Source organism: Bombina bombina, chromosome 6, assembly GCF_027579735.1.
Source record: "Bombina bombina isolate aBomBom1 chromosome 6, aBomBom1.pri, whole genome shotgun sequence".
Taxonomy (NCBI): Eukaryota; Metazoa; Chordata; class Amphibia; order Anura; family Bombinatoridae; genus Bombina; species Bombina bombina.
Window position 1 is genome coordinate 603667298 of NC_069504.1, and position 16161 is coordinate 603683458.

The 16161-nt window shown below is 35.8% G+C and overlaps 1 protein-coding gene across 9 annotated transcripts in view; it reads right to left on the minus strand.

Moving 5' to 3' along the window:
- Positions 1–7449: 7449 nt before the first annotated feature.
- Positions 7450–16161, minus strand: part of MEF2A (myocyte enhancer factor 2A) — a 530557-nt gene continuing 521845 nt past the window's right edge. For all 9 annotated transcript variants that reach the window (XM_053717613.1, XM_053717606.1, XM_053717612.1 and 6 more), the window contains one exon: positions 7450–12056. In XM_053717613.1, the coding sequence (XP_053573588.1) occupies positions 11741–12056 (316 nt within the window). In that variant the 3' untranslated portion in view covers positions 7450–11740. The remainder of the gene's footprint in view (positions 12057–16161) is intronic.

Consider the following 16161-nt stretch of genomic DNA (forward strand, 5'->3'; position numbering starts at 1 on the left):
CCAAAAACTACTTCAGAAGAAAAAAACACATCAAAATGGCAGAATTTAGTAAAAGTATGCAAAGAAGACCAAGTCATTGCTTTGCAAATGTGATCAACAGAAGCTTCATTCTTAAAAAGCCCAGGAAGTAGAAACTTACCTAGTAGAATGAGCCGTAATCCTCTGAGGCGGGAATCCACCCGACTCCAAATAAGCATGATGAATCAAAACCAAGATGCCAAATAAATGGCAGAAGCCTTTTGATCTTCCTAAAACCAGAAACGATAACAAATAGACTAGAAGTCTGTCTGAAATCTGAATAGCTTCAACATAGGATTTCAAAACTCTTACCATATCCAAAGAATGAAAGAATCTTGCCAAAGAAGTCTTAGGAAAACAATAATTCCTCCCTAATGTAGTTAGAATTTACAACTTTAGGTAAGAATTGAAATGAGGACAGCAAAAAGCACCTTACCCTGATGAAAAAATCAGAAAAAGGAGATTCACAAGAAAAAACAGATAATTCAAAAACTGTTCTAGCTGAAGAGATGTCCAAAAAGAACAATACTTTCCATGAAAGTAATTAATGTCCAGAGCAAGCATATGCTCAAATAGATGAGCCTGAAAAGCCTTCAGAACCAAATTAAAACTCCAAGGAGGAGAAATTGGCTTAATGACGGGTTTGATACGAATCAAAGCCTGAACAAAATGATGAATATCAGGAAGCAACTCAGCCTTATTCTGATGAAAAATCAGAAAAGGAAATTCACAAGAAAGAGCAGATAACTCAGAAACTCTTCTAGCAGAAGAGATAGCCAAAAGGAACAATACTTTCCAAGAAAGTAATTTAATGTTCAGAGAATGCATAGGTTCAAACGGAGGAGCCTGTAAAGCCCTCAGCACCAAATTGAGACTCCAAAGAGGAGAGATTAACTTAATGACAGGCTTGATACGAACCAAAGTCTGTACAAAACAATGAATATCAGGATGATTAGCAATCTTTCTGTGAAAAAAGAACAGAAAGTGTAGAAATTTGTCCTATCAAGGAACTGAAAACAAAACTTTATCCAAACCAACCTGAAGAAATTATAAAATTCTAGGAATTCTAAAAGAATGCTAAGAAAATTGAGAAAAACACTAAGAAATGTAGGTCTTCCAAACTTGATAATAAATCTTTCTAGAGACATATTTACAAGCCTGAAACATAGTATTAATCAATGAGTCAGAGAAACCTCTATGACTAAAAATCAAGCGTTCAATCTCCATCCCTTCAGATTTGAGATCCTGATGGAAAAATGGGCCTTGAGAAAGAAGGTCTGTTCTTAACGGAAGAGTCCAAGGTTGGCAACTGGCCATCCAAATGAGATCCGCATACCAAAACCTGAGAGGCCATGCTGGAGCCACCAGCAGTACAAACAAACACTCCATTAGAATTTTGGAAATCACTTTTGGAAGAAGAACTAGAGGCGAAAGGATATAGACAAAATGATAATTCCAAGGAAATATCAATGCATACACTACTTCCGCCTGAGGCTCCACGGACCTGAATAGGCCCCTGGGAAGTTCTTTATTCAGATGAGATGCCAACAGATCTATTTCTGGAAACCCTTACATCTGAAAAATTGAAAAACATATCTGGGTAAGAGAGACCATTCTCCCGGAAGTAAAGCTTGATTAACAGAGATAATCCGCTTCACAAATGTCTATACCTGGGAAAAAGACCATAGAATTTAGATAGGAGCTGGATTTAACCAAAGCAAATATCCGAGATACTTTTGTCCCAGCCTAAGGACTGATAGTCCCACCCTGATGATTGACATATACCACAGTTGTGACATTGTCTGAAAAACAATAAACGTCTCTTCTTCAAAAGAAACTAACTGAAGAACTCTGAGAATGCACGGAGTTCTAAAATATCAAATGGTAATCTCGCCTCCTGAGATTTCCAAACCCCTTGTGCTGAGAGAGATCCTCAGACAGCCTCCCAACCAAAAAGACTCACATCTGTAGAGAACATGGTCCAGGTTGAAAGAAACGAAGAGACCTGTAAAACTAAATGAAGGTGAACTTAACCATCAAATCAAGATAGTTAAACATTAGGATCTGAAGATTTAAAATGTGAAATCCTAGAATCCCTGCACCATTATTCAGAATAAAAAACTGGAAAGGTTTTCCATGAAAATGAGCAAAGGGAATTGAATCCAACGCTGCAGCCATAAAACCTAAAACTTCCATGCATATATAGCAACTGAAGGAAATAATAGAGACTGAAGGTACCGACAGACGGAACCCAATAAAATTGTCACTTGTCTGTTTAGAGACAAAGACAGTGACCTAAACTATCTGGAAACCTAAAAAAGGTGACCCTTGTGTGAGGAATCAAGAGCTTTTGAAAAAAAAAGATCCTCTAACTATGTCCTGAAAGAACAAAGTTGAATCATATGAGATTCCGCAGCCTCAGAAAATAATCTGAATGAAAACAGAAAATGAAGATATGCATCTATTGTATCTAATGAAAACAAATAATGCCATCACTGACCAACAAAAGGCAGAATAGTTTTGAATAAAACCCCAAAACCTAGTTCCTAAAAATGGAACTGGAAGAAATACCCCAGAAGATTCCAGGACTGAGCAGCGCTTGAACCCCAACGGGTGATCAGCCGCGCTTCAACATTATCCCAAAATATATAGGACCGAAACACACTTAACGAAAGTGTTAGCCTTACTGGAATAGCTGGAATATCATAGAGAAAAAAGACTGCTCACAGACGGTTTTACTCTGAACTTAATTCTGTACCCAAAATCAAAGAAATTTGCAAAACAACAAATTTGAAAAAAATCTTAACCTGCCCCTTACCAGCCAAACTGGAATACGGCACATATATTGCATTATCCAAAAATATATAGGACCGAAACACACTTAACGAAAGTGTTAGCCTTACTGGAATAGCTGGAATATCATAGAGAAAAAAGACTTCTCACAGACGGTTTTACTCTGAACTTAATTCTGTACCCAAAATCAAAGAAATTTGCAAAACAACAAATTTCAAAAAAATCTTAACCTGCCCCTTACCAGCCAAACTGGAATACGGCACATACATTGCAATTTTAGGGAGCTGATTTTGAACTAAAAGATTTCCAATTAAAAACATGTTACTTGGGAATTTGTTCCTTAAAAAGAACAACCAAACTAATATAAGCTTAAAGTTTTAGTCTTAGAACTCAATCTTGAAGCCCAGAGTAACAGTTAAGAATTGAATCCAATTATAAACCAAATAATTGATTATTTTAGAAAAAAAGAAATATGGATTTTTAGAAATCACAAAATTCTTCTAGCTAAAACAGCTAAAGACATAGATTAAACCTCATTTGCAAAAATATTCAATAAAATGAAGACACAAATGAAATTATTAGCATGATAACCCAGTTAAAGGACCAGTCAACACACTGAACTTTCATAACAAATGCAAAACAACAAGACAAATGCAACAGCACCTAGTCTAGTAGATTTTGTCCCTTTAACAATGCTAAAATAAATCATAATCTGATACTTGATCTTAAAGTAAACAGAAAAATGAAGCAATTGCAACATCATTCAAATAAATCACAGGTCCAAGAAAAGAACCTGAAAATAAATAATTTTCCTTAAATAAGATACAACCATCTAAAGGAAAATAAATACTATTTTGCTATAGAAACAATAGCATAATTAGCAGGAGTAGAGATAGCCCCATTAAATTGGAGAACCCTCAACATTGAAATTAACTGCCGGCAAAGAATATAGTTTAAAACCTTTGAAGAAGGAATAAAAGAAAATTCTAAGCCTATTCCATTCCCTAGTATGAGGAACTGGAAAAAAACCTCTGAAAACACAGAAGAATAAATAAGCAGAAATAATGTTAGCTAGTCTTGAAAAAGAACTAGTTACCTTAATATCCAAAATAATCAAAACCTTTTCAACAAAGAACAAATGTACTTTAATAAAAAAAATAAAAAAAAAGTAGATTTGTTAGTGTCAATATCTGATGAAGAAAATTCTGAATGAGAAAAAACATCATCAGAGAAGGATAAATCAGTATGTTGTTGGTCATTTGAAACTTCAATAATTAAAAAAGAAGTTTGAAAAAGACCTAAAAATTTTATTAGAAGGCACGATGTCAGACAAAGCCTTTAAAATAGAATCAGAAAAATATTCTTATAAATCTTCTAAGTATTTCTTGTACATAAGATGTAAAAAGAATAGCAATATATAAAGCATCAATACTAATGGATTCTGCATGTAAAAGTTTATCATGATAACTTATTACAAACCATAGCTAAAGATAAACATTCATAACATTTAAAATAAATGAACTTAGCTTTGGTAGGACTGAACTCCGTCAACAGGAATCCCTTAGAACGTTTTGAAACAGGAACAGTGAAATCTTGCAATATGTAATAGAAAAAAACAATATTTAAAGCAAAATTATCAAATTCCTTAAATGACAGTTTCAGGAATGGGAAAAGAATGCAAAATAATAAGCTTCTAGAAACCAGAAGCAATAAAAAAGTGAGGTTTAAATAATGTGAGGAAAAAAAGTGGAACAAAAAATACGCCCACATTTTTTGGCGCCAAATATGACGCCCACATTATTGGCGCTAAATACAACGCCCATATTTTTGGCGCCAAGTATGACGCCACATCCTCTGACGCCGGAACCGACGCCCACATTTTTTGGCGCAAAAAAATGTCTGAATACACATGCGTCAAAAATGACGTTAACAGAATACAACTTCCGGCGTCAACTACGGTGCCGGAAATGACGAAATTTTTGCGCCAAAAAAGTCTGCGCCAAGAATGACGCAATAAAAAGAAACATTTTCTGCCCCCGCGAGCCTAACAGCACACAGGGAAAAATGATCAATTGAAAATTTTCAAGGTAAAGAAAAATAAATTGAATTAAAATGCATTATCCCAAATAATGAAACTGACAGTCTGAATTTTAAAGGAATACTGATTATCCTGAATCATGGCAAATATAAGTTTAAAGACATATATTTAGAACTTTACATATAAAGTGCCCAACCATAGCTTAGAGTGTAACAAAAAATAAGACTTACTTACCCCAGGACACTCATCTACATATAGTAGATAGCCAAACCAGTACTGAAACGAGAATCAGTAGAGAAAATGGTATATAAGAGTATATCGTCGATCTGAAAAGGGAGGTAGGAGAAGAAATCTCTACGACCGATATCAGAGAACCTATGAAATAGATCCCCTAGAGGTAGATCATTGTATTCAAATAGGCAATACTCTCTTCACATCCCTCTGACATTCGCTGCACTCTGAGAGGAAAACCGGGCTTCAACCTGTTGCGAAGCGCATATCAACGTAGAATCTAGCACAAACTTACTTCACCACCTCCACGGGAGGCAAAGTTTGTAAAACTGAATTGCGGGTGTGGTGAGGGGCGTATTTATAGGCATTTTAAGGTTTGGGAAACTTTGCCCCTCCTGGTAGGAATGTATATCCCATACGTCACTAGCTCATGGACTCTTCCTAATTACATGAAAGAAATGGCAGGTAAGGGGAAAATACAAGAGTAAAAAAACTTACTGGACAATAGATAAAAAAAAGCGACAAAATGCTTAAAAAAAAAAAAAAAAAAGGTGTTCTGTGAAAACAAGATGATGGTGTGGTGCTGAAAAAAATTATGAAAAAGGAAGGGAAGTCACCCCCCCCCCCCCAAAAATAACATCAGAGAGCAGAGATGTAAGGAAACAACTAGATGACAAGAAAGCTGTTAAAAATGTAAGTGAAAATATGAATAAGAGGAAAGATAAAAATAATAACAGAATTTAGATTAAAAAAAAGAAGTAAAAAGTGATAGGAAAATTATTGGAAATAAATTAAAAATCAACACCATTTATAAGGACTTACATATGCTTCTTATCTGTCAAGCAGCAAAAAGAAAGAGGAGGAATTGGGACACTATGGCTAGTTTATGTACACTATGCACAAGCCCATTGGCTGGTTTCAGCAGCTCCTTTACAGTGTTTTGTTTTCATTGGCTCTCTTGTTTCTTACATTATGCTATATGTTGTGCTTTTATTTTTAGTACTTGTTATTGTATTCTTTGAAAAGCTGTCACAGCAGTAAATAGAAAATCAAAGACTGAAAACTTAAATTATGTTACTGAGCATCTGTTGATACTGTTAGTTATGGGGGCTGCACTAAAAGAACTAGTAGAGGGCAAATTACAGGGTAGAATTGATCAGAATTGCCTATGAACATAGAAATGCAAAGTTTGTATTAGATTTCTGAAGGTAACGTTTCTTCTTCATAAGCTACAGTAAAGGTGTTTAGTCTTAGTTGAACTTTTTTTTTTTTTAAAGTTTCCCCCAAAACAGGATCCAAATTGGTAATGTCTGTCTCCATAACTCAATTTCTCTTGGTATCCTTATTTGAATGTAAGCCTAGGAGCCGGTCCATTTTTGCTTCTGCACCTGGGTAGCAGTTGATAATTGGTGGCTACATTAGCACCTGGGTAGCTTTACCAAAAATGGGCCGGCACCTATGCATACATTGTTGTTTTTTTTTAGATAAAGATATCAAGAGAACGAACCAAAATGTATAATATGAGTAAATTTAGAAATGTGCATAAAATTGCATGCTCTATCCGAATCATGAAAGTTTAATTTTGACTAGACTATTCCTTTAAGGAAAGGACTAGAGGAAAGGGCTAGACTAAGCAAGCAGAGGGAGAGAGAAAAAAAAATCAGCAAGTGTGTGAGCTGCTGCAAAATGCTTACAATTCCTGCATTTCTTCTGTCACAAAATAGAAAGCCTGGTCAACATCTGGAAAGCCGATTGCTGGCTGCACCTATATGCCTATTGTCATTGGCTCACCCAATATATTCAGCTAGCTCCCAGTAGTGCATTGCTGCTCCTCCTTCAACAAAGTATACCATAAGAATTAAGAAAATGTGAGAGTTGTTTAAAATTGTAAGCTCTATCTCAATCATGAAAGAACAAATTTTGGTTTCACATCCATTTAAGAGCAAAAAAGTTATACATTTTAAAACACTTGTTTTAGACGGAACAAATAAAATTGGGAGTACAATATTCTTTTAACCCTTTCGTGACAGGGTAAAAGTGCCTACATCGGAACAACTGTTCCGATGTAGACAAATTGAAACTACGCGATCGTGCATACGATCGCGAGATTTCAATTATTGGATCGCATCTGGGGGGCGTCCCTACAATCCTAGGAACGCCCTCCAGACCGCGATTAAATCCCTGAAGCACAGAAGGCTTCAGGACAGCCGTTAGTTATGACGTTCCATTCCGTCATAACGGCTTTAAAGCCCAGTCTAATTATGACGGAATGGAACGGCATAACGGCTTTAAAAGGTTAAACCAGGATGCATCTCGGAGGGAGGAAAAGTTCAAAACAATCTGCAATTATGACACAATTCATAATGGTGTGCACGGTAAAAGCCAATATCTTTACTTCAGTGAATGCAGTTACAAATATTTTACAATCTATAGTATTTTCTTTACCATTCAACAGAAAGTCACAAGAATATAAATTATGTAATAAAGATAAAAACATCCAAGAAGGTATTTAACACTTTTTTTTTAAACTTTTTTTTTTTTTTTTATTCCCCTTCACGCTAAAGGTAATTTCTGCGACTGCGACAAAGTCCAGCTTTTGCCGCAAATTTGTTAATCTTCGGCAAACAGCATTGTGTAAAGTCAAATGCTGCCAAATAAACATCTTAAAATGCAATTTACATGAAGCAAATAGTGTAGTTGGCATATAAAGCAAACTAAACATAGCAAGAAATGTTTTGCATTCATGGCTATCATGTAGAAAAGTCTAGTATTTGCACGTTAACCATTTTCCTGCTCCATGGCAAGATTTGTCAGTTTGTATGGTTTCATGTTTACTATATATTTCTTGTGTGCAGACATTAATCATTGAATTTCATTTGAAATGTTTGACATAGTGAATTGCTTTAAAAAAACAAAAAAGAATATTTATTCTTTTGTAAATAACAGTCAGTATTTTAGGAGGGTTATTACACCGTCCACATTTAGTTATACTATTCAATTTTTTGGAGTCCTGAGAATTGAAAAAAATATTAAAAACAATTACATCAACACTTTCACTTTTCAAATAAAGCTATATAAAAAGAAATGTAATCTCCTCTGATAACACATCAGTTACAACAGTACAATGCAGTGCACCCCTTCTTTCTGTAAACACCTAAGGATATAAAGAAATGAACCTATAGGAGAATGAGGGGTACAAAATATCTAATGGTAAATCTATTGCCAAGTGCACATGTCCTTTCTATCAGCAAAAATGTAGATAAAGTTCCATGGAATCTACCTGTATATAATGATACACAAACAAAAGCTGATCTCCATAGAACTACCACCACACATTTTTTCTGGGCTCTATGAATTTGAAAATAGTCAGTATAAAACCATATATTTAAGAATGCTGGCAGCAAAATGTTCATATATTGTCTGGATCAGGATCATCTGCATAGAAGCCTAAAATACAGTCAGCATAGCCATTTTTTTCTTAAGGCACACAAGATAATAAACAGTAAAGGGGAATATGTTACTGTGTATATTTACGCTAACAGGGAAACCACAAATTACAGTAACCCCATTTACCAGGGGGTTGTTAGCTTTAATTCATGCACAGTAAGGTGGCAAAAGTAAATGTACAGACCTTTTAACCCTTCCGTGACTGGGCTAAAGTGTCTACATCGGAACAACTGTTCCGATGTAGACAAATTGAAACCACACGATCGCAAGATTTAAATTATTGTATGGCGTACAACCCTAGGAACGCACTCCAGACCGCGATCAAATCCTGGAAGCACAGAAGGCTTCAGGAGAGCCGTTGGCTACGACGTTCTATTCCGTCATAACGGCTCTAATGCCCAGTGTAATTATGACGGAATAGAACGGCATAACGGCATTAAAAGGTTAAAGAAAAAAAGATATTTTAAGCAAATTGTTTTTAGTCACGACTATATATTTGTGGATGCTTCCTCATATGTAATAATTAGACAGCTTCTGACAAGCCTAGTATAAAAGCAGCAAGTAATGCTGGGTATTTATTTATATGAATGAGGCCTATATTGTGAGACACTTTACTATTACTAGTATCCAAAAATTACAAATCTGGTTTACTTCTACTTAATATATTCTATTTTTATTGCTTCTGTAATCATAAAGATACTAAAATCTAAATTAATTTTAGTTCGAACAGACTAAAATCACTGTGATTTGGAAGTAAAGAAGAAAATATCATTCTTATTATAGGGTAAAGTATACATTTTAGAAGAATTTTTAAGCAAAAGGATATGGTTTAGATTTTTTCCATCTTCTATACTAGTTATCAGTGGATTCTATTATAGATTTGAGGTGTTTTATAATAGTCTTTCCTAAACAAAGGTGGTTTAAACAAAAGCAACATTAAAATGTTTTTTTTCCCCCAATGTATTTAAATATCCAAGCCTAACCCCTTTTCATACCTAGGAAGTAGGTGAAAGAACTATAAAGAAGCCAGTACATTCCTTATTGATTCTGGGAAAGATTACCAGTAACAGAAACCACAAAGGAACAAAATGGCCAGAAAATGCAAATAGTATGTGACCTCAACTAATAGGGCTGTAACCCACCCCCCCAAAGTGGACATATTTATAACTGTCCCTAATTGGCCACAGCAGAGAAGGTAACCTAAGTTACAACATGGCAGCTCCCATTATTTTATAGACACTAAAAATTTACACTTATTTTGTCAATATTTAAATAGCTGATGAAACTTTAAAAACAATATATCTACATGTTATTCTCATACTAATCTTTTTCTTTGAATGCATCATTCGACCTAGCATGTATTTTGTGTTTAATGTCCCTTTAAAGGGACATACACATGTATAAAGAAAGTGCTCTAACAGGGTACAGAATTTTGTGCTTGCACTATAGTCTGCCTAATACTGTGTTTAACCATCTCAATGTAGCATCCCCTTTTAGCTGTGAAGAGCAGCCCATGCTCTGCCAAGTGGCTCCATATATTATGTGTGCTGTGTATTTCAGCTTTTTTTTACCACCTTTGTCAACCCCCCAAATTTAAAGTTTTAGAACCACCAATATCACCAACTGCAGATAAACCAATCACTTAATATTGAGATCTACCTTTCAGTACTACTAGAACAACTTTTTAATCCATAGCTACAGACCAGTATTTACCTTTTGAGTACCATTATATTAAGCAAATATTGTAAGGGGGATTTATCCTATATATTCATAAAAAAAAAACATTGAATGCATTTAGTTTTTTGTTAACAAAAAACATTTTGTTTTCTTTGTATACTTGTAACAAAAAGCAACCTGCAATGATTATACTTTAAGATCTTTCTGCAATGATTGTTTTTTGCCACTTTGCTGTGCAGGAAACATAAGTGTTTAAAATGTAGATTAAAACACTTTACTGTAAATACAACGTAACAAAACTATTTTATACAACACTCCAGAAATAAAGTCTTTTAGTAACGGTACTAGGCAATTGATACCCAAAGAGAATACAGCATATTTGACAAAATTGTACATATTACACATTGAATACTCTTCTACTTTGTAAGGATATTGCCCTTATAGTTTCAAGTTGGCATCAATCCACAAAATAACTATATAGAAATTGATAGATAGAAACATAAAATACACAGCTACGTACACCTTGTGGTGAAATATTTAGATGCTATATACATAAAATAAGAGTTTGGCTCAAAGTTTAATTTACAAGTGTGATAGTATCATGGCTTTGTTTTCTCTTTCTGAAGATGTTGCATTTTTTTTTTTTTTTTTTACTTTCAAAGCAAAAAAAAAATAAAAAAAATATAAAAAAATCAGGTGTAACAGGATAAATCTATAGACTACAAAAAAGCTAAAACATACAGCTTTGGTTTATATAAATAATTCATAGCAGATTGTGTTCAAAAGTATATAACTTTATATATAGTTATCAATCCATATCGGTATTTTCCATAATATAAAATATACACAAGCTATAATCATTTCTCTATTCATTTTTTAAACTTATGAATGTAAAAAGAAACTCTCTCTCGAACATATCCCAGTTATAAGTTAATATATTACTTTTTATTGCCTTTTCTCTAGGCTTATAGATCTTTGATTTAAATCTCATGCCTTTTTCTTTCCTGACCTGAAATACCATAATTAAGTGGTACGTGCAAAAAATAGGTCTTGTGGCTTCAGCCCTTAACATGTCGGTTACATTAAATAAAATATCATGTACAGTATTGCTTTTCTAGTTTCCTGCTTAAATGTTTCTATTTTGGTTACAAAACCAAGTCTAACTCTTTCAAACAAAGTGTTTTACAAGACTGTAGATGCTTAACAGGTTAGTATTGCCACTCTGTATGTAAAAGAAACATCCCTTTAGTCTTTGAAGTTTCATTGAGTTTGTGATAGAATTACACAGATGGATGTTCTTCTCCAAAATAGTTATTAAATAGTCCATATAAGCGCCACATATCTGCAAAAAGTTGTAGGTTTGTATTCCTTCATTGCAGCAGGTACCTGATGACTTTGTGTATGACACGAGCACACACACAACAAATTTATTTTTGGGCATGTGGCATATACATTTATATGAACACACACAATGGTTCTGCATCCTTGTTTTAAGAGTTTTTCAGATATGTTAGGGGCTCCTTGCTGTGAAGGGATTTATGTAACCCAGGCATCCATGCGCATGCGTTTCATAGAAGGACTGTCTCTGTCCTCAGAGTTAGGAGGTCTTCCAAACCCAGCAGGGGAGTGGAAATCGCTCCTGGCGTCTTCTCTGTCACTACCATCATATGAGCTGCTGGAGCTGCTGAGGCTATCAACAGGCGATCGGCCCATTTCCAGACGGGGTTGGTGTTGGGAGAATCCAGAAGGAGTGACTCTGTCACGAGGTGGCGAGATAGGCTCTGACTTAATGTTAAGGTTTTGATTGGTGTTGACAGATAAACTTGAACCCTGAGATAACTGCCCACCAGACCTGTAAAAAGAAAAGAAAATCCACATGACTGCTACTTTAGGTATTGGCTTCAACCTTGTTTTGGTTTTTGGACAACACAAACTAATGTTTAACTCACATAGTACCCCATCACTCCCTCTACTACACAAGTAAACAGAACAAGATTTAAAGGGACAGTCTACACCAGAATTTGTATTGTTTAAAAAGATAGATAATACCTTTATTACCCATTCCCTAGTTTTTCACAACCAACACAGTTATATAAATACACTTTTTACCTCTTTGATTACCTTGTATGTAAGCCTCTGCAAACTGCCCCCTTATTTCAGTTCTTTTGACAGACATCCATTTAAGAAAATCAGAGCTGGCTCACCTGAACTCCACGTGCGTGAGCACAGTGTTATCTATATGACACACATGAACTGACACCCTCTAGTGGTGAAAAAATGGTCAAAATGCCCTGAGAGAAGAGGCGGCCTTTAAGGGCTTAGAAATTAGCATATGCACCTCCTAGGTTTAGCTTTCAACTAAGAATACAAAGAGAACAAAGCAAAATTGGTAATAAAAGTAAATTGGAAAATTGTTTAAAATGACATTCTCTATCTGAATCATGAAAATTTATTTTGGACTAGACTGTCCCTTTAAACTTACCAATAAATAAATTTTTAAAACTCACTCACATTTAATTCAAGTACTAGAGGGTTTTCTGCCTCATGTCAATTGGAGAAGGGCAAGATTTGTTAAAAGGACAGTCAACACCAGAATTTTTGTTGTTTAAAAAGAAAGATAATCCCTTTATTACCCATTCCCCAGTTTTGCATAACTAACACTGTTATAATAATACACGTTTTACCTCTGTAATTATCTTGTATCTAAGCTTCTGCTGACTGCCCCCTTATTTCAGTTCTTTTGACAGACATGCAGTTTAGCCAATCAGTGCTCATTCCTAGGTCACTTTACGTGCATGAGCTCAATGTTATCCATATGAAACATGTGAACTAATGCCCTCTAGTGGTCAAAATGTATTCAGATTAGAGGCAGTCTTCAAGGTCTAAGAAATTAGCACATGAACCTCCTAGTTTTAGCTTTCAACTAAGAATACCAAGAGAACAAAGCAAAATTGGTGATAAAAGTAAATTGGGAAGTTGTTTAAAATTGCATGCACTATTTAAAACATGAAAGTTTTTTTTGCACTTGACTGTCCCTTTAAGCCTTTAGGGTGCATTCTATTACCAAAAAGACTGATATACAGACATACATACAGCCCACTTTGTATAATTTGGATGTGTTTGAATGTGTTAATGTGCAACAAAATGATACGTCTATCATTTCATGTAGGGTGGAGTTTTGTTTTCTTTCCTATGGCATAGAGAGTCCGCAAAACATTCTAATTACTAGTGGGATATTCACTCCTGGCCAGCAGAAGGCAGCAAAGAGCACCCCAGCAAAGCTTTTAAGTATTACTTCCCTTACCCATAACCCCCAGTCATTGTCTTTGCCTTGATCACGGGAGGATGGGGAAGATGGTGTCTGAAGATTTTAATCCTTTTAATGGGTACTTTTCCCTGCAAGCAAGGATTGGGGCTTTGCTGTGTCCATGTCAATCTCTTTTGTAAGAGTAATAGAAGTTAGAAGACGTTGTGGTAGTCTTTGCTTAAACTTCTAACATTATTGCTACCCCTATTATAGAAAACCAGAGTTGGTTACTCTGTTCTTTCTTTTCTATAGGTCCCTGGTAGATATGGTGAAGCTGCCACACCTCAGAAAACAGCTCCTTTGAAGGTACTGGCACTATAGGGGTTAAATCCTTGTAGAAAGTATTTAAATCTGTTTTAGGGACACTGCTTTTATGTGAAAAGAGGCATCATTTTTTATTGGGTGCTTAGAGATGGGAGAGTGTATTAAGTGTTTTACAGATGTTTGTTTTATTTCTTACTTGTTGCAATAACTTTTAAGCTCAGCTTATTGGCCCAATCACTGCGCTGTGCTGCTGTTTGTTTTTGTGCTGTTTTTGTTTGGCGCAATTTAAAAATAAAAAAATGTATTGCGGTCACGTGACCGCTCCTCTGCACTTCCGGTTTTTGGCTTCTCTGTTCAGATCGGAGTTTGCCACGGCGAGTGTAGAGGCTGCATTTTTTTCTTTCTACAGTGGCAAGTGGATTTGGGCTGTTCTGGTAACAAGGAGGTGTTTTTTGCTATCGGTGTGTCTGTTTTTTGGGGCTAGTGGAATAGTTCTGCAGGGTTAAGACCTCAGCAGAGCTGAGGGTTTTAAGTGCTTATTTATGTTTTGTTTCTTCATATAAATAAACTTAATTTGGCATTTAATTTTTTTTAATTGTGAACTGATACCCAATTATGGACACTAATGCTGAAGTTGATTCATTTAAAAAAAGCTTATTGTGTTTAAAGGCTAAGATAATTCCTCCTGTACAGTTTTGCTCTTCATGTTTAAATAAAACTTTAAAGTTTAAAGATAAGATGTCTCTCCCTGAGCCTCCTGCCTTAGCTTTCCCCTCAAGCTTCACAAGTTTCACATGCAGTTTTCTGCGGTTCCTCTCAACGTCCTGGGGGTGTTTTTTTACCAGGGGATTTCGCTGCGCAGATTACTTCTGCTGTTTCTGCAGCTTTATCAGCTTTTCTAAAGGTTTCTGGTAAACTAAAGAGGAAATCTAAAGATATTGATGTTAGTAAGGCTGACTTCGCTAAAGCTACGTTAGTCAGTTTGTCTCAATTATCTGAGGAGGATGATTCTTCAGTGGCTTCTAAGGGGGAATTGTCAGATTCTGATACTGTAGTAACAAATTCTGCAGATTCAGAGGAGATTCATTTCAGATTTAAGTTAGAACACCTTTGAGTTATTTTGAAGGAGGTTCTTGCTACTTTAGAAGAATCCAAATCTGTTGCGGAGAATCCAAAGAGGTCTAGTAAACTTAATAGGGTATATGATGAACCCTCATCTGTGGAATTATTTCCAGTTCCAGACCATATGGCGGATATAACTCAGGAATGGGATAAACCAGGGATTCCGTTTTCCCCGTCCCCGTTTTAAAAAAGAGATTTCCTGTTGCTGACTATTCGTGACTCGTGGCGCTCTGGTAGAGGGAGCTATCTCTAGGCTATCTCTGGCTAAGAGAACTAATATTCCTATTGAAGATAGTTGTTCTTTCAAGGATCCCATGGATAAGAAGCTTGATGAGAAGAAGATGTACATTCATCAGGGATTACAGTGGCAACTTGTTGCTAGTATTACTACAGTTGCGGGGGCAACATCTTATTGGTGCAATGATTTATCTAATCTTATCCTAGAAGAGACTTCTATAGAGGAGATCAAAGACGGGATCAAGAGTCTCAAGCTAGCCAATACCTTTATTTGTGATGCCAACATGAAAGTTCTTAGGTTGGGTGTCTAAGATTTCTGGTTTTACTGTTTTAGCTTGCAGAGTTCTCTGGTTAAGATATTGACCTGCAGATGTTACATGCAAATCCAAGCTTTTATCTCTGCCTTATAAGGGTAAAACCTTGTTTGGACCAGGTCTGGAAGAAATTATTTCTGACATTTCCGGTGGAAAGGGTTCTTTCCTACCTCAGGATAAAAAGAATAGACAGAAGTCTTCCTCGTTGGAGAAATCCAAGTCTTCTTGGACATCCGGTCAGCCTTGGAATAGGGGGAAGCAAGCTAAGAAGCCTTACGTTGATTCTAAATCAACATGAAGGGGTCGCCCCCAATCCTGTAGTGAATCAAGTTGGGGGAAGCTTTCTTTTTTTCAGCAGGCTTGGATTCGCGATGTTCCAGATCCTTGGGCCATAGATATAGTATCCCACAGTTACAGAATAGGATTCAAATCTTGTCCTCCCAGGGGCAGGTTCCACCTGCCAAGGTTATCTGCAAATCAGATAAAGAGAGAGGCCTTCTTAAACTGTGTAAAGGATCTATCATCCCTGGGAGTGATTGTTCCAGTTCCTCTAGAGGAACAGGGTCTAGGATTCTATTCAAATCTATTTGTAGTTCCTAAGAAGGAGGGCACTTTTCGGCCCATTCTGGACTTAAAGTGTCTCTATCAATTTCTCAGGGTTCCGTCCTTCAAGATGGAGACCATCCGTTCTATTCTTCCCTTGGTCCAAAAGG